At 37.8% G+C, this 16756-nt stretch overlaps 1 protein-coding gene across 5 annotated transcripts in view; it reads left to right on the top strand.

Annotated features, from left to right (window-relative positions):
- mapta (microtubule-associated protein tau a) overlaps positions 1-14880 on the top strand; it is a 37282-nt gene extending 22402 nt beyond the window's left edge. For 2 of the 5 annotated variants that reach the window (XM_084434247.1, XM_084434245.1), the window contains 6 exons: positions 818-1077; positions 2069-2161; positions 4052-4144; positions 7724-7805; positions 7941-8047; positions 12326-14880. In XM_084434247.1, coding sequence (XP_084290373.1) covers positions 818-1077; positions 2069-2161; positions 4052-4144; positions 7724-7805; positions 7941-8047; positions 12326-12523 — 833 coding nt within the window. In that variant the 3' untranslated portion in view covers positions 12524-14880. Of the gene's footprint in view, positions 1-817; positions 1078-2068; positions 2162-2959; positions 3053-3724; positions 3818-4051; positions 4145-7723; positions 7806-7940; positions 8048-8548; positions 8694-12325 lie in introns of all 5 variants that reach the window. The other 3 variants (XM_084434249.1, XM_084434246.1, XM_084434248.1) reach the window with 3 other exon arrangements.
- The last annotated feature ends 1876 nt before the right edge of the window (positions 14881-16756 follow it).

Raw genomic sequence — 16756 nt, 5'->3', positions numbered from 1 at the left:
TTTGGCAAGAAAGGCAAACTTCAGCATAAATATGGGTTTTATTGTATTATGCAAAAAAAGGTATAGAAAAACAAAAGCTCAGGAAATAAAGCATACATTGACTACATGCTTAATGGCGTCACGCTTGCATTTGGTATTAAAACACTCCAGTCTTCTCCTACGAACATACCTGACACCATCCAATGCTAGGTTGTCAAGTTTTGACTTGTCGGACTGCAGAACATGCTCCAATCTTCCTTCTTCCAATCATTTTCATTCTCCTGCAAAAATGCTCACTAGTCTTCCTTGACCAGCCACAGCATGTTACATTCTGCATGGCAATGGCCTCAATGTGCTTTGAAATAATTATGTGGACATTGTGACAATTCACATCCTAAACATCAGCAATATCCAAAAGCGACTGACCGAGCGATTGAATATTCGTTGCAGAGGACAGCTTCTTCCATTTGGCCGTTTACACTAAAACCGACAAAACAACATCTAATAATATAGCTAATCCTTGCTGCACGGTGATTAATTGAATTGTAGGCTGGGAATAATCAGACTACTTTGCCAAAAATGACTTCCGCACAATTCGGTATGTTTCATTGCGTCATGACAAAAGATACAATTGAAACGTGGAATGCATACATTAGTTTTACACTGCTGCAGGCTCAACTTCACAACATGCATACAAAATATTTAATAAATATTTAGTTGAATAAAGTGCAAAGAAGCCATTTTTCCCTTGTCGGATATCACTTTTGGCCACTGCTGTATATTGTTCTTCATTATGAAATAATTGTCATCATTATCATAACACTGTACTGTTTCCCAGACTCTCCAAAGACCCCGGAGACCAGTGGGCACAACAGCCCTGGGATTTCCAAATCCCCTGCCAGTAAAGCTGCGGGTGGCAAGCCTCCAAGCACAGGAAATGAAATCAAGAAGGTCGCAGTGATTCGCTCGACCCCTAAATCTCCGAAGAACCGTTCTCCTACATCGCTGTCCGCCGCTGCCCCCCTCCCTGATCTGAAGAACGTGCGGCCAAAAGTCGGTTCCACCGACAACCTGAAGCACCAGCCTGGAGGCGGCCGGGTAATTCATCTTGATTTGACTCACTTCAATGTTCGGTTTGCAGTTGGGTTTGAGATCAGATTTAAATCAGATGTTTCGGTTTTTATATATATATTATATATTTTTGCACAGTGGAAAAATGTCCGCCAACTTCAACTTAAAAAGTTAAGGCAGCAACTGAACATTTCACCTGAAGTTTTTAATAATCAAAATCAAATTGGCTGTACAAGTCATTTCTGCTTGCATTATATTAAACTGTTGAGTTATGTATAATTTTTATACTAATGTTGATTATGATGAGTTAAAGTAATGGAAAAACATATTGCCATGACTTATTGATCATATAGTTTTTCTACAGTGTGGTCAAAGAATCAGTGTGTATGGGAAAGACAATTTGTTGTTAGTATTTATTGTTAAATAATCTCACAGTTCAGTATATATATTTAGTTCAGTAATGAAACTCGACGCAGGCTGATAGGTCCTTAACATGCAATCTACTAGCAATCACATATCACATAATTACCACATGGCATGCAAGCTGATTGGCCACTGCTGATCCTGCAGCCAATGAGATTGCTTGCTCACCCTCCACCTCCCCCAGCTCCACCTGTCTAGATCTGCTACGGGACTTATGCATGTCTATTTATGCAGTAGCAGCAGCAGCATATCTTACATGCTCACAGCAGCGTGTCTGTGTATCTGTGTATCTGTTAGCAGTAGCAAGTCCATACTTGCTCAGCAGCAGCAGTGTAGCAGATCTAGTCCGCCAAGACCAAATGTATCAACATCGCCATATTCAATAACATGCTAAAACTATTCCAAGAGTTGTCATGATTGAAATTGTTTTATCAGTAATTGCAAAATCGCTGATATATTACACGATGTTATGTCTTTGCATATTGTTTCAATCTCATCAGCTAATGAAAATTCACCTGTTTATTACTCAAACATCTCTCTCTTCCCTACAACGATAGTTTTTAAGTCAACTCTCCCAATGTTCTGTGTTTCACAGGTGCAAATTCTTGATCAGAAGGTGGATTTCAGTAATGTGCAGGCAAAGTGTGGCTCCAAAGCCAACCTCAAGCATACGCCAGGAGGTGGCAATGTGAGTAACTACGGAATGATTCGAACCAAACAGTATTTATCAGTGGCTATCCCAACATTATCAGTAAAATATGGAAGCTTTTTTCCGCCACTGAATAAAAAATAAATATCTCACAATTCTGACTTTTTGCAAATTGCGAGTTTATATCTCACAAGTTAAAATCCGAATTGTGAGGAAAAAAATCTGAATTGCTAGTTATAATGTCCGAAATGCGGGATATAAACTCGCAATTCAGATTTTTTTAGATATTATATCTCGCAATTCTGAGAAAAAAGTCAGTCACAATTATCTACATTTTTTATTCCATGGCAGAAGCAATCATTTTGAAATTGTTTTTTAATTTTGTATATTTTCCATATTCATTTTGCTTAAAGTTTTAGTAATGTCGTTGTGTTTTATAAGATTTTTTTTTAAAGTGTCTATAGTGTTTCATCAATTTTTATTTCAGTTTTAGTTATTTTAGTACATCAATGCATTACAGCTAGTTGCCAAGACAACATTTCTCATTTTCATTTAGTTTAAGTTTTTTATACATTTCATTTCAGTTAATGTTTATTTTATTTTAAGTTCCGAAAATGTTTTAATGGTTATAGTTTTAGTTTTCAGTTAATTATAATAACCATGGTAAGAATTGACTAATATTATTATCTCTCCAAGAATGGTAACTATCCAGTTGTCCGAACAAACTAAAATGCATGCCGTTCCAAATAACATGTCTTAATGCGTCATGAGAATCGGGGAACCTTTAGCATTTGATGTTCTCGTTCGTGAAAACTTCCAAACGTTTGCTTTAAACAGGTACAAATTCTTGATCAGAAGTTGGACTTTTGTAATGTCCCTTCTAAGTGTGGCTCCAAAGACAATATCAAACACACACCTGGAGGCGGCAATGTGAGTTACTATGAGATAAACCATTATCCAGACCCGGTTCACACCTAAATTTACCATCAGCCATTTATTCCTTACCAAAAAAAGTATAACAACCTGCTCCTTTTCCAACTGATGGAAAGAAGTCAAGACTAATCAAACTCCCAACCATCCCTTACTGACTCAAGATGTTCCTGAAATGTTCCTCATGAAGTTGGAAACACTGTATGACTTCAGATCTCTGCACTCTTTCAGGTAAAAATTCTTGATCAGAAGGTGGACTTCAGTAATGCCCAGTCAAAGTGTGGCTCCAAAGACAATGTGAAACATGTACCTGGAGGTGGCAATGTGAGTAACTATAGGATGAACTCAACAAGAGTCTTGGTTCTTCCTGAAGTTATGACCATTTGTGAAAACCTTGTAAAAACAATCTCGTTCAATTTAGTAGGTCTGTCTGTTACACAGTCACTTTTAGATTGATAATGAACTGAAAAAGAGGGTCTTTACTACTTTTGAGTTGATTGTTAAAAACTACGAGACAGTCAAAAGTGAGAGGGAGACAAAGCCATTATAGTAAAGTGATGTTTTATCTTTACCATTCACAAACTCATGGCTCTTCCTCTCTAGCAGTTCTTTCTACCTCTAAGATAATTAGCAACATAACTCCTGCTCTTCCTCAAATTTCTCATTTTCCAGGTGAAAGTACTGGATCAGAAGTTGGACTTTAGTAATGTCCAGTCAAAGTGTGGCTCCAAAGACAATATCAAACATGTACCAGGAGGTGGCAATGTGAGTAACTATAGGTTGAACTCAACACCTTCAGTCTTGGTTCTTCCTGAAGTTATTTTCATTTGTGGAAACTTTGAGATTAACAATTTGGACACCCCGTCACAAAGTCCTGCTCTAAAAAGCCTTTCCTAATGATGAACTTAGTTTCCTCTGGTTGCTCTCTGGGTTCCTCTCTGGTCCTGAGCTAAAAAGACAGATAACTCCTTGTCTTCCCCAAACTGTTCACTCTTTCAGGTGCAAATTCTCGATCAGAAGTTGGACTTAAGTTTTGTGCAGCCTAGGTGTGGTTCCAAAGATAATATCAAACATGTACCCGGAGGTGGAAAAGTGAGTAAACAGAGGACCGTTTTTTGTTGTCTTAACCAAAAATCCTACTAAAGAGACTAATACTAGGGATGCACTGAAATTAGAATTCTGGCCGATACTAATAACCTGATTATAGTATACGACAACCGACAAATGTTAAAGTCTCAACATCATAATGTACAATATAAAAGATAGAAATTTATTTTGAGAGAGTATAACTTGTAGTGAGCTAATATTAGGGTGGTCCTTATCAAGTCCAATTTTTTTTTTTTGCAAAATGTTAGTGTCTTAACCTCTTAAACTGTTCCTTTTAACTTCAAAATTAGAAATATGCAAAAATGTTGACAAAAAAATGATATTTAGAGGTAGCTCAATCATGTGGAAGATTGCCTATGTTAAGCTGTGCGGCGTTATTGTGATATGCAAGTAATATTAAAAGTTGCTGCAAATGAACTACATTTTATTGAAATCAGAGCAACACTGACATGACAACAATCTCAAAAAAAGCACAAAGTTTTCAACAATCCCTCATTTCTGATGCTCAGCAGCCAGTGTTGACTTTTTGCAGTCTGGATAGATCCGTCGGTGATCTTCCACCACATGAAGGAGAAACTGCAATTGTTCTTCAGAGTGTGTGAGATAGCCATTGTATTCTTGAATCAGAGCCACTCCTCTCTCGGCGTGATCATTGACTACTTTCATTGCCTGTGCCTCCTGATAATCTGCTTGATTCGGCCAAAGTTCCGGGTCAATTTCAAGGAACGTAATGTAATTTTTTAAACCAAAAAATGTGCTCTAAACCCAAACAATAACCAAGGTGATCATCAATAGAAATATGTATTGATTCCACCAGGAAAGGTAAATCTGCTAAACCGGGTCATGGATGGATTAATTTGGATTTAGTTTCTACAATAAGTAAACTGAGATATGCATCTAAAATACATATTTAGGAATATATGGTGCATTAGATGCTTTTATGGAGATTTTTTTGGGAATTTTACTAGCCAGGTACAATACCAATTCAAATGATCTGTTTTTACGAAAATCATCAAAATCTCAGAAAGTTTAAAGCTATTGAGCTACCAGTAATTATTATGTTACTGCCATAAAAATTGGCATGCTGTATTTTCTTATATAAAGGAACAATTTAAAGGGTTAAGAGCATGACAATTGGAGACTTTAAAAATAAGGACCACCCTAGTGAGCATTAATAAAAGAGTTAGTTTACCCAAAAAATGTAAATTCTGTCAATAATTACTCACCCTCATGTCGATCCAAACCCGTAAGACTTTCGTTCATCTTCAGAACACAAATGAAGATCTTTTTGATGAAATCGGAGACATTTCTGTCCCTCCACTGGCAGCGACGCAACTGCCACTTTCAAGCCCCAGAAAGCAGACGTTGTTGTGTGAACGTGTGTTCATGTTTTGTTAATAAAGTAGTAAATTATGTTTTTTTGCGCAAACAAAGCACTCGCGTCACTTCATAAAATTGAGGTTAAACCACTGGAGTCACATGGATTACTTTAATGACGTCTCTGGGGCTTGAAAGTGGTGGTTGTGTAGACTTGTCAATGGAGGAACAGAAAGCTCTCAGATTTCATTCAAATATATTCATTTGTGTTCCGAAGATGAACGAAAGTCTTACAGGTTTGGACATGAGGGTGAGTAATTAATGACAGAATTTTCATTTTTGGGTGAAATAAACTAAACAATTTTTGGGATAATCTAAATGTAAACATATGGGAAATGAGCATTCATAATTAAATAGTCATAGAAGCGATCTAATGTGTTTCCCTATTTTAAATCCCGCTTGGTTTCTTAGCTATGACTGGATGACCACTCACCCTCTAAAACTCATAAACAGGAATGTTTGCATGCACTAATTTTTGTAAATCAGAATGAATCCAATCTGATTTCAGAGTCTGTAATCTTTATTTTATACAAACTGAGTCATATATTTGATTACATGTGCATTACATTTATTCCAAACAAAGCGTTCAGAACCAGAGAAAGCCACCGCAATGTCAATGGAGTCCGTTGTCGGTTTTGCCTTGATGACATATCTAAAAAAGGGGTTTTTAAAAAAGGATATTTAGTCTCATTCCACTGAACAGTTTGTTGGACATGAGACGTAGGTAAACATACTTATGATCGCGAGACATAAACGTACATTCGTGTGACGTAAAACACATTTAAACATGCGTCCGATTGAGAAAATAGTCGGATTTAATGATTACATGTTTTCTTCTTTCCTGTTGATCGGATTATTTCAGATCTCTTCCAGTCTGATTGAAATTGAATTCAGATCAAGCTCAATTGAATCGATTGGGGTGTTTGCATGAAGGCTTTTCAGTCCATCAATCTGATTATAAATGGAGTATTTGGGCGGATGTACGCATAGCTACTGTTTTTGTGGTGTGTTTTTTTTAATTGCTTAGCTTTTTCACACTTTCTTTTCCAAACCCCCAAGAACAAGAACATCAATTAATTGTGACCCTCGATACATTTAAGCGTGACTCAGAAGAACATACAGGCTGTTCTGTGGCATTGACATTCCGAGGAATTACATTTCCTGCAAGACATGTTAAAAACAGAAACCTCCCTTACTTCAGTAAAGTTAAGCATGTAATAAACAATTCTCCATATAATTAGAAGACTTTGATTTTTGACTTTTAGGAAAACCTCTTTCCTTACAAAAACAGATGACCACCACTGAAATCCTAACCCTTAATGCCGACCGGCTTGTCATTACGGGCAGTCATTACACTTATTAAAGTACCAGCGAGGGATCCCTAGAGATCCTCCTCATGCACTCAAGAGGAGTTGCACTCCTCTGCTGTTGAAGGCACAGAGGGGTCTTGTTGTAGCGCTCTGGTCAGCAGAGCTTGTCTTTGTGGTGAGCAGTTGGCTCGAGCTAAAAGTTGACCTCACTCTGAAGACACTGAGGCCTTTTTATGCAGAAAAAAACCCCAACAGCTGTGGCTATGAGGTCATTGCTTCTATTTCTGGAGCAGGAATGGTACACAATTGTACCGTTCTCATGTTGTGATTTCAATCCATAGTCTAAAATGAAGAGCATTGAAGAACATATCTTTTTAGAACCGGTGACCAACTATATGATTAATGTTGTGGTTCATCATACTTTGAGGTTAGATTACATTCTCAGAGATGACTAAACCACCAAGAGGGTGTTGCATTGAAGTGACTGAAAAGTTTACTGACCAACTGCACTTTAGCACCTGTCTGGCATTTTCTCAAGCTTTTTCTGTAACACTTTATTTTACAGTGTCATTGTTACATATGTTACATGTAATTACTGTAGTAATAACTATACATAATGCATAATTACATGCAATTAACCCTAAACCAAACCCTCATCCTAATCCTAGCCCTAGAGTAAGTACATGTAGTTCATTATTATTACTCAGTACTTAAATGCATAATTACACTGTAATACTGACACGTTAAAATAAAGTGTAACCGCTTTTTCTCTTTCTTATGTAAATGGGAGTGTGTTTGGATAGTTTTGAACGAATTTAGAATTTTTTATAATTGCCTGGAAAAACATTAAAACCCTTGTATTTTTGTTTTGGAAAAGGTCCAAATCCTCCACAAAAAGATTGACCTGAGCAACGTGCAGTCAAAGTGCGGATCGAAAGACAACCTACGTCACAAACCAGGTAACCGTAGACATCCACTTTGGATTTTAAATGCCACCGACAATCGAAGCTCAAGCTTTGGACTCAGCATTTTGAATGCATGTGCATAATTGCCATTTATTATAAGTCATGAGGAATTTCACCTGCCTTTTCAAGGTGGAGGAAACATTGAGATCAGGTCTGAGAAGCTTGATTTCAAGGCTCAGTCAAAGATTGGATCTCTGGACAACATTAAACACGTGGCTGGAGGAGGCAGCAGGAGGGTAAGACGACATGTCCTCCACTGATGGGAAACGATACTCAAACTATTCATTCTCCACCTCTACTGTAGAACCTACACACCCTAAAGTTAAATATGAAAGTTTATAAATCCTTATCATTTTACAGCCATGTCTGTGTAAATCTGTCTCAGGTGCTCTCTGGGTTTGAATCGTTTAATTCTTTAGATGGCTAGGCTTAACAAAATCCCCTGAACTAATTTAACTCCTTTAAATTCCCATCTCATTGCCCTTTGTTTTGATTCCATGAGCTTCAGAATTTTAAGAGGAGATAATGTTTTGCTTTTATTTGGCTCTGCATATTAAACTGTGATTAAAAATGTACTTTAAGAGAAAACATGACATACTTCATCTTTCATTTATTTACACTTGTGTTGCCATCGTTTTCCTTTTTGTTGAACCCATATCATTTTGTGTTTCTTTCTGTTTTGGTTGACCATGGTGTTCATTTCACCTCTCATTGGCCACCCTGGGGTCCGTCTCTAGAGAGAGAAGGGGAGAGGGGCAGATACGCCCCAAGATGAGGGCTTCCTCACCCCAGACCCCTCTGATACCCCCACCCTCTCATCTGCCAGTATGTCCCCAGAGCCCATCCTCCTCAGCAACCCCCAGATAAAGATTGAGGACTCCAGTAAGTATTCAAAGAGAGGCAACGTGCCCGAAATAGACAGAGATATCCACATTAAATTAACCATCACTGTACTCTCATATATTTTTATAATATAATATTTGGAGAGTGCTCAAATATGGGGACACATTACTATTAATAGGGATAGTTCACCCTAAAATTAAATTTACTCCCCCTGGCGTTGTTCTAATGCCGTTCTTTCTTTTTTCAGACCACAAAAAGAGAATTTTTTTTAATTTTTTTAATTGTCACCTAATGGCAGTGAATGGTGACCAGCATCAAGGTTTTTAAAAAAATATGCAAAAGTAGGCTATCCAGTGTGACACATGTCATATATTCAGAGTGTTCTGGGAGTATACCGTTCTTTATTGGAATCCGTGAAGAACCTTTAACATGTCAAGTCAAGTCAAGTCACCTTCATTTATATAGCGCTTTTAACAATATAGATTGTTTTAAAGCAGTTTTACAGTGATAATAGGAAATTAAAGGGATAGTTCGTCCAAAAATTATATTTAACCCATGATTTACTCACCCTCAAGCCGTTCGAGATGCATATGTCAATCTTTTTTCAGTTATTTTAGAAAATGTCTTAGATCTTTCAGTGGTTATAGTGTGAAGCTATGGGGTTTATAAACTTTATAAACGAAAATAACTGGCTTCCGGTAGCGGTCGACGCGCTTTCACGGAGATGACGTAGGACGTAGCGTAGGAAGCATCGTGACGTAGAACGAACGTAGAGTTTTGTTTTGCTCTGCTCTCTGGCTGCGCTGTCACGTTCGTTCTACGTCACGACGCTTCCTACGCTACGTCCTACGTCATACGCCAGCATCCATCTCCGTGAACGCACGTCGACCGCTACCGGAAGCCAGTTATTTTCGTTTATAAAGTTTTAAATATGTATGTTTTTACGACAAAACCGCACGGATTAACCTCAGAAGGCCTTCGTTCATCCCCCTGGAGCCGGATGGATTACTTTTGTGAAGGATGCATGCACATTTTGGGACTTGAAGGAGGTGGACCCCATAGCTTCACACTATAACCACCGAAAGATCTAAGACATTTTCTAAAATAACTGAAAATGTGTTCGTCTGAAAAAAGATTGACATATGCATCTCGAACGGCTTGAGGGTGAGTAAATCATGGGTTAAATATCATTTTTGGACGAACTATCCCTTTAAAGTAACATAGATTGTTTTGGCTTTACAGCAGCTCTAGAATAAAGTTATAGTCCAGCTAAAGTTAGTTTGGATTGATTCACTTCCGTTGTAAGAATTTTTTGTCGCTTCTGTTTATCCATGTGAACTGGAATCATTTTGACAACGTATTATCTGTAGAGAGGTAAAGGGAGGGGAGGGAGGCCTTCACAGGGGAGAGACTAGTTGACACTTCAGGACTGCGTTGTCGTCATGTCCAGGCAGGTCCTTCATCTGATCTGGATACGGCCTGGATAGGCGGACTGCGGTAAACCTCGGGATAAACAGAGAGACTAATATTAGCGTAGATGCCATTCTTTTTTTGATGTAACGAGTACATCAGGATTTATGGGGAGTGTTCCCGGTTCCGGCTGACCTAGTTTATGCAGCCTAACATTGAATTATAGAAATTGATAATGTGTTATGTGTAAGCTAGGTCAAAGAGATGTGTTTTTAGTCTAGCTTTGAACTGACAGAGTGTGTCTGCTTCCCGGACAATGTTAGGAAGATTGTTCCAAAGTTTTGGTGCTAAATAGGAGTTTAGGTGCTAACATCCATAGAGACTTTTAAATGCACAAAAAGTTATTTTAGTGATGGTTCTTCAGATTCATAAAATTCACACACACAAAAAGAGGTTATTTTAGGAACTGTTCACTGAAAGGTTCTTTGGGGAACAAAAAATGGTTCTTCTATGGTATCACTGCAAAAAAAAAAAAAAAAAAAAAAACTTGGCTGTTGGTCTTCTGTGCTTGTGTTCATGAGACTCTGAAGCACACAAGTTGGGAGAAATCAAGATTAATAACAATGCCTAGAAATCCCAAAGTATGCGTGTTCTTTCTTCACTGAGTTAAATATCTCTGGACCGGAACTCCATTTGTCTCATGACTGTCCGAATGACAGTTGACAGATGTGAACTGTTTGTTGCGACGAACACAATGGATATATTCACTTCAGAGAAGAAAGTACATGGATTGTATTTCATGTTGCATTTTTTGTGTGTTTTTCTGGGCGAGTCTGAGTGAACTGAGGCGCTAATAGAGTCTTACGAACGCACAGTCGAGCACAGAACGGCCAAGGTCAGGATTTTACTTTAAATTATACATTAAATGTCGGTTTGTTTTTCACCAAACCCTATGGTATACCCCCAGAACACTTGGGATATATGGCACATGTCGCATAGGATCATTCAATGCATCTTTTTAAGAAAAGCTTGATGCTGGTCGCTAATCCCTGCCATTACACGGTACAATACTTGTTACAAATACTTTTTTTTTATTATTGTCCTTTGTGGTCTAAAAAAGAAAGAAGGACATACTACATTGGACTTAAGTTTCAACTGTTCTAAGACACTACAGGTGAATATGTTAGAGAAGCTCAGTTGATGAATCACATAACATTTCAGAAAACTTGTGAGGCAAATTTTTTCCTAATGTACTGTTTAAATATGCAAATCTAATTTGCATACATTTCCAGAATTGAAATCTGAACATTGGATAAAGCCAGGTTTAAAATTCTTTTCATTTTGTTGATATATTAAAGGTTTTTACAAAGGGGACTTTGGATGTCTCTTTTTTAACACTGAAAATACTGTCAACAGTCAGAATAAAATACATTTTCACTATGTTTTATGAATATATTGTTATTAACAGACCCATCTGTAAAAACCTTCAGAATATATAGGAGTAAAACTGGAAAGTTTTGTCTGTAGTGTCTTAAAACAATCAAATAATCACTTGATAAATCCATTTGCAAATAAGAAACCACTTAGTGAATTAATGTGCAAATTTGTAGATGGATCGGTAATCAACAAAGATAAAATATTTCATACAAATGAATTAAAAATAATTTGCCTATTGCTTATAATAAGCTTGCACAAGTACCTTGTGAAATGCATCTTGGGTGCCATCTCCTGGCACAGAGTGATGGGAAATCAACTGACCAACAAATGATAACTTTATTTTAAGATTTAAAAAAATATGTTTAGTTTAAATTATGTTTATATTTATATAGAAACTTATTTCAAAAAGCTTTTATTGACTTATTTTCTCATGCTTTTTTATGCTGCTTTATCCCTTTTAACACCATCTTACACATTTTTTTATTGTTTGACAAATTGATTATTATACGTTGATCATTCGAACATGTTATTATTTAGCATTTTGAGGGTACACAACAAATATTTCTGATTTTATAACATCCAAGTCCTGACCTGCAGCTTAATGGCCACTAGAGAGCAACAGTGATGTCAAATGATGGAATGGCCCTCAGGACACAGGACTTAGATTAGTATTTGCTTTCTGGGAGTTTTTCAGTACAGAATGATCCTGGATGCCTATGTATGGTGGTTTTATGGGTGTTCCCAGGTCCCCTCTGAACCAATATCCAGTTCACCTCAGGCATTTCATTTGCTCTCGTTAGTTTTCATATATTTCCTTTCCCCAGATTGAGTCGCACAAACTGTTGTTCCGCGAGCAGGCCAAAGCGCGGACCGACCACGGCGCAGAAATCGTGTCTCTAGACGAGTCTCCACACGGCCTGAGCACCGTCTCCTCTTCCGGCAGCCTCAACATGGCAGACCCGCCGCAGCTTTCCACCCTCGCCGACCAGGTGTCTGCATCGCTGGCCAAGCAGGGCTTGTGATTGGACCATACCACCACCAAGCCACGCCCCCCAACCCCACCCCCAGAAAAACAGAACACACACTTTCACCTGCCTGATGGTATTCTAACCTCTCTCTGAAAGTCATTTTGTGGCCCAGAAAACAACGCCAAGTAACGTTTGGCAATCACTGTTCGATTTTGTAATACTTCAGATTTGTTATAGGCCAATGAAGCTGTTTTAACTGTGAATCGTGTATGAATTTGCCTGTTCACTCATCATTTGCTTTAAGGCAGGGAATTTAACAACTGGGAATTTCTTCCAGTAGCCCTCCCTCGACTATATTTAGCAGCACAAAATGACGTTCATGTATTTGAATGCCTTTTGGTGACCATTTTATATTTTCTCTAGGCATGCCTGGTTTTTGGTTAGGACTGGATTTAGGACAGTTCAGAACAGAACCCATTTTTCACTTTCAGAGAGGATCGTTCTCATTTTTGAATCAGGATAAAATTAGATAGAGATTATGAATAAGTCGCTTAGCAGTGCTTAAAATAAAAATTAGAGCATTGAATCTTGACTTTGAGATTGAAAGAAGCTTAAAGCCCCACAGTCCATTTCTGAAATGATTTGCAAGGCTTACGTGAAGAAAAACAGGTGCGTAAGAGAAGCTGAAAGGGATCTCTGTTGTGCTGTTGGTCAGAGATTACACTTCCTGCAGTGAACCATGAGATTCAGAGTGATTCATAAAGAAACTCTCTTACAGTATTATTCTGCGGATATGAGATGTTTATGATATGAAAACACTTTTTTGTGTGCCTACTGGCAGTCTTAAATTATTGATTTGAATTATGTCAGTGCTTCTTTGAAGATGCCTCTCCTTCTGTTTTTTGGAACTGACAGAACATTTAACTTGCATTTATATTTTTAACATATGCATAAAACAAAATATCTTCAAATCGTAGCTACTTGTTTACAGCTGTTTCGGACACTTTTATTGGTAACGCTTTACAGTAAGATTCAAGGTTTTCAGCATTTATTAATGCAGTAGTCGTCATGAAATAAAAATGAACAATACTTCTACAGCATTTATTAATATGGGTAAATGTTCATTTCTACATATACTAATACATATTTAACATTTCATTTATCGACTAAAAATAAACAATAATAAATGAACCTAGATTATAAATTGCTGTAAAAATTTGTTCTTTGTCGTTTGAGTCATAATGCATTAACTGATGTTAATTAATGGCAGGTTGCAGGTGAGAAATCTGGACATTATTTGAAATCTCTTGTGGAAAAACACAACCTATGCATCTGTCATTTTTTCCTATAATACTGCCAACAGTTCCTCTCTTTTCCTGCCATGACATCCAGTTCTAGCGGAGTTATCATTTTTGAGATGAATTGCCAAACTGGATTGTAAATTTGCCCACTACACTGACAACATCTTCACGAAAAACCACCACCTGAGCACAAGCATGCCGTTAAACAATGGTCTGTCTCACCTCCTCGTGAACACATCCTCCACTTCCGCTTTAGAGCTGTAAAATGTTAAGTCAAGGTATTCTATTCTACTGAATGATGATGTAATGACCTTAACCAGTCATATGGCTTAAATTCTCTCCTTTGCACTGCACTATCGCAGAATGTTTTAATGAGCTTTGAACCACTCCACACTATCTTTGCTCCTTGCATGCATTTCATGTAAGCAGCCTGAGATACGGCGTTGCCTCTTACGCGCCTACTTTTGCGTATATCCCGTAATCGCTGATGTGCTTATTAGGAATCTATGTAGATAGTAGTGGAAAAGAGCACTACTCAGACGGCGACCCCTGTTTCTTTGTGTTGGAGAAGGAGCTGTGTAACTACCATTAGATATTTAATGTATGTTTATTGTATGTTTATGACTGTATGTTTATGAGGACTTAAAAAAAATAAAATAAAAAAAAAACCAGAGAAGTTCAGAGACCATGCCTGCAACACTTTAACCTGCATGCTGAGTTTTTACATGGATTGGCGACACGTTTCTGAACGTTTTCTAACTAGGGTGTTTTTTGGAAAGGTCGGCTGAGCTTGGATATGGGATGAGAGTGTTTTGTTCCGCTTGTGATGTTGTTGTTGAGGGGGGAAGTGAGTGTGTAGCAGACAGAAGAGGGAAAGAAAGTCTGTCCTTTGGTTTAAATGTCTCACTCTATAGCAGCACATCTGCGACGTGGTTTTAGGCGCAGTTTTGCCATCCTGTTGTCATTGACTCCATACACCATTTTTGCGGTTGTAAATTTTAGCTTGGGAATTGTGGTTGTCAATATTGTTTGTGTGTTTTATTAATAACTGGTTTACAAATATTCTTGTTGATGTACATGTGAATTTGGAAATAAAGGATATTAAGCAAATGTCTACTTTTTTTTATTATGCTTTTTATTATTACCCAAAATACTTATATTTTATATATAAAGCTTAATTAATTTTGCAAAGGAGTCAGTTCATATTAGACTTTCTCACAGAGTATAAATGGATCTGTTTACATGAAAAGCATTTTATATTTTAGAAACATTATATTTGGGGCTTGAAAACTAGTTTTAGGCTACTGTTGCCTTAAAAGCTTAAAATCTTGTCAGTTATCAATTTTCAGTAAATGAAGCAGTTTGATAACTCAAATAACAATTAAAAAAATAAATTGGTTATCACTGGAATACACTGCAGTGAACTTGACCATGTCCCTGTCGGAAAGTCTTCTCAAAAGGGTTTCAGGACAGTATAGTCCTCCATAATTATTTGCAGACATTCAGGTCTGCCTCCATACTCCTTTGCAATCCCTTCATGATCAAATCAACTCCTGAGGGATAAAATCAAGTCCTGCCTCATTTCCTCATAACTGAATAATAAGACATTTCTTTTACACAGACATGAATGTTGCCACGTCACGTTGCAACAGCATCAAATTGACCATTGTAAATCCATTTGTCCTGTTGTCGTAAGTAGCGCTAGTGCATTAAAACGATAGTTTACCCCAAAATGAAAATTCTGTCATTAATTACTCACCCTCATCTCGTTCCAAACCTGTAAGACTTTCGTTCAACTTCGGAACACAAAAGTGTCGGCCCAGATCCGGCCCACATCTGCTACAGTACGCGTGGATTCCACATGTACCAGATGTGGCCCGGATCTGGACAGACACTATGCTGCTGTCTGGGTCTGTTCGCTGATCAATGTTTACATGTGAATAAAAGACTTAATTCAATCTGTTCATCATACAAAGCAATCGTGTCTTTTTAGAAAATTTGGACTATATGCTCGATTCATATGGATTAGTTTGACAATCTCTTTATGAATGTTTTGAAGTGTCAAACTGGTAGTTGCGTAGACTGTCGAGCTCTCAGATTTCAGCAAAAAGATCTTCATTTGTGTTGCGAAGATGAACGAAAGTCTTACAGGTTTGGAACGACATGAGGGTGAGTAATTAATGACAGAATTAAAAATTTTGGGTGAACTATCCCTTTAATTTCAGCATAAATAGAACAGGCCATCAGGAAGCAATGGAAGCTGCAGTGACGTGATGATTGTATATTTTTTATTTATGTCTTATTCCGCCAAAGTGCACCGACTTTCGATATATAAAGTCTTTGTCCGCATCCAGTGTGGACCGGATGAAATCCAGCATTTAGTTGATCCCGATAAGCACTCATTGTCACAGTTCTAAACACGACAGCTTTCTTCTTCCATGAGGGGGTTTGGCATCACAGCATCTTTGTTTCCATGCAGACCGTTAAAGAATGTGACACACGTCTCCCGGAAATCCTGTAGAATTCACCCAATGGGCTTTATGCACAGCTGCACTACTTCCTGAACTTCAGGCAGGTCCTTTGTTTCCTGTCTGACATTATTGGACAAACTGATTAATCCAGGTGTGCCTGGCCACCTGGATTAATCAGTTTGTCCAATAATGTCAGACAGGAAACAGAGGACCTGCCTGAAGTTCAGGAAGTAGTGCAGCTGTGCATAAAGCCCATTAGATGACAACTTCGAAACTCCTGAAGTGATGTTCAGCCAAGGGGGCAGCGTTTCATATTATTTTGAAGTTTCCCCGGGCGCCGCCATTGGCTAGCGGACCCCCACCTGCTGTTAGCATCCCATTGACTCCCATTCATTTTGGCGTCACTTTGACAGCGAATAACTTTACATCTGAGGCGTTTAAAGACTCCATTTGTCCATTATTTATTTCTAAAGAAATACAACAATGTATAAAAGGCTCCATTACCTTGTAGCTTA

This window comes from Rutilus rutilus (genome assembly GCF_951802725.1).
Source record: "Rutilus rutilus genome assembly, chromosome: 16".
Taxonomy (NCBI): domain Eukaryota; kingdom Metazoa; phylum Chordata; class Actinopteri; order Cypriniformes; family Leuciscidae; genus Rutilus; species Rutilus rutilus.
The sequence above is the reverse complement of the archived record's forward strand: the minus strand, read 5'-3'. Positions and strand labels throughout refer to the sequence as shown.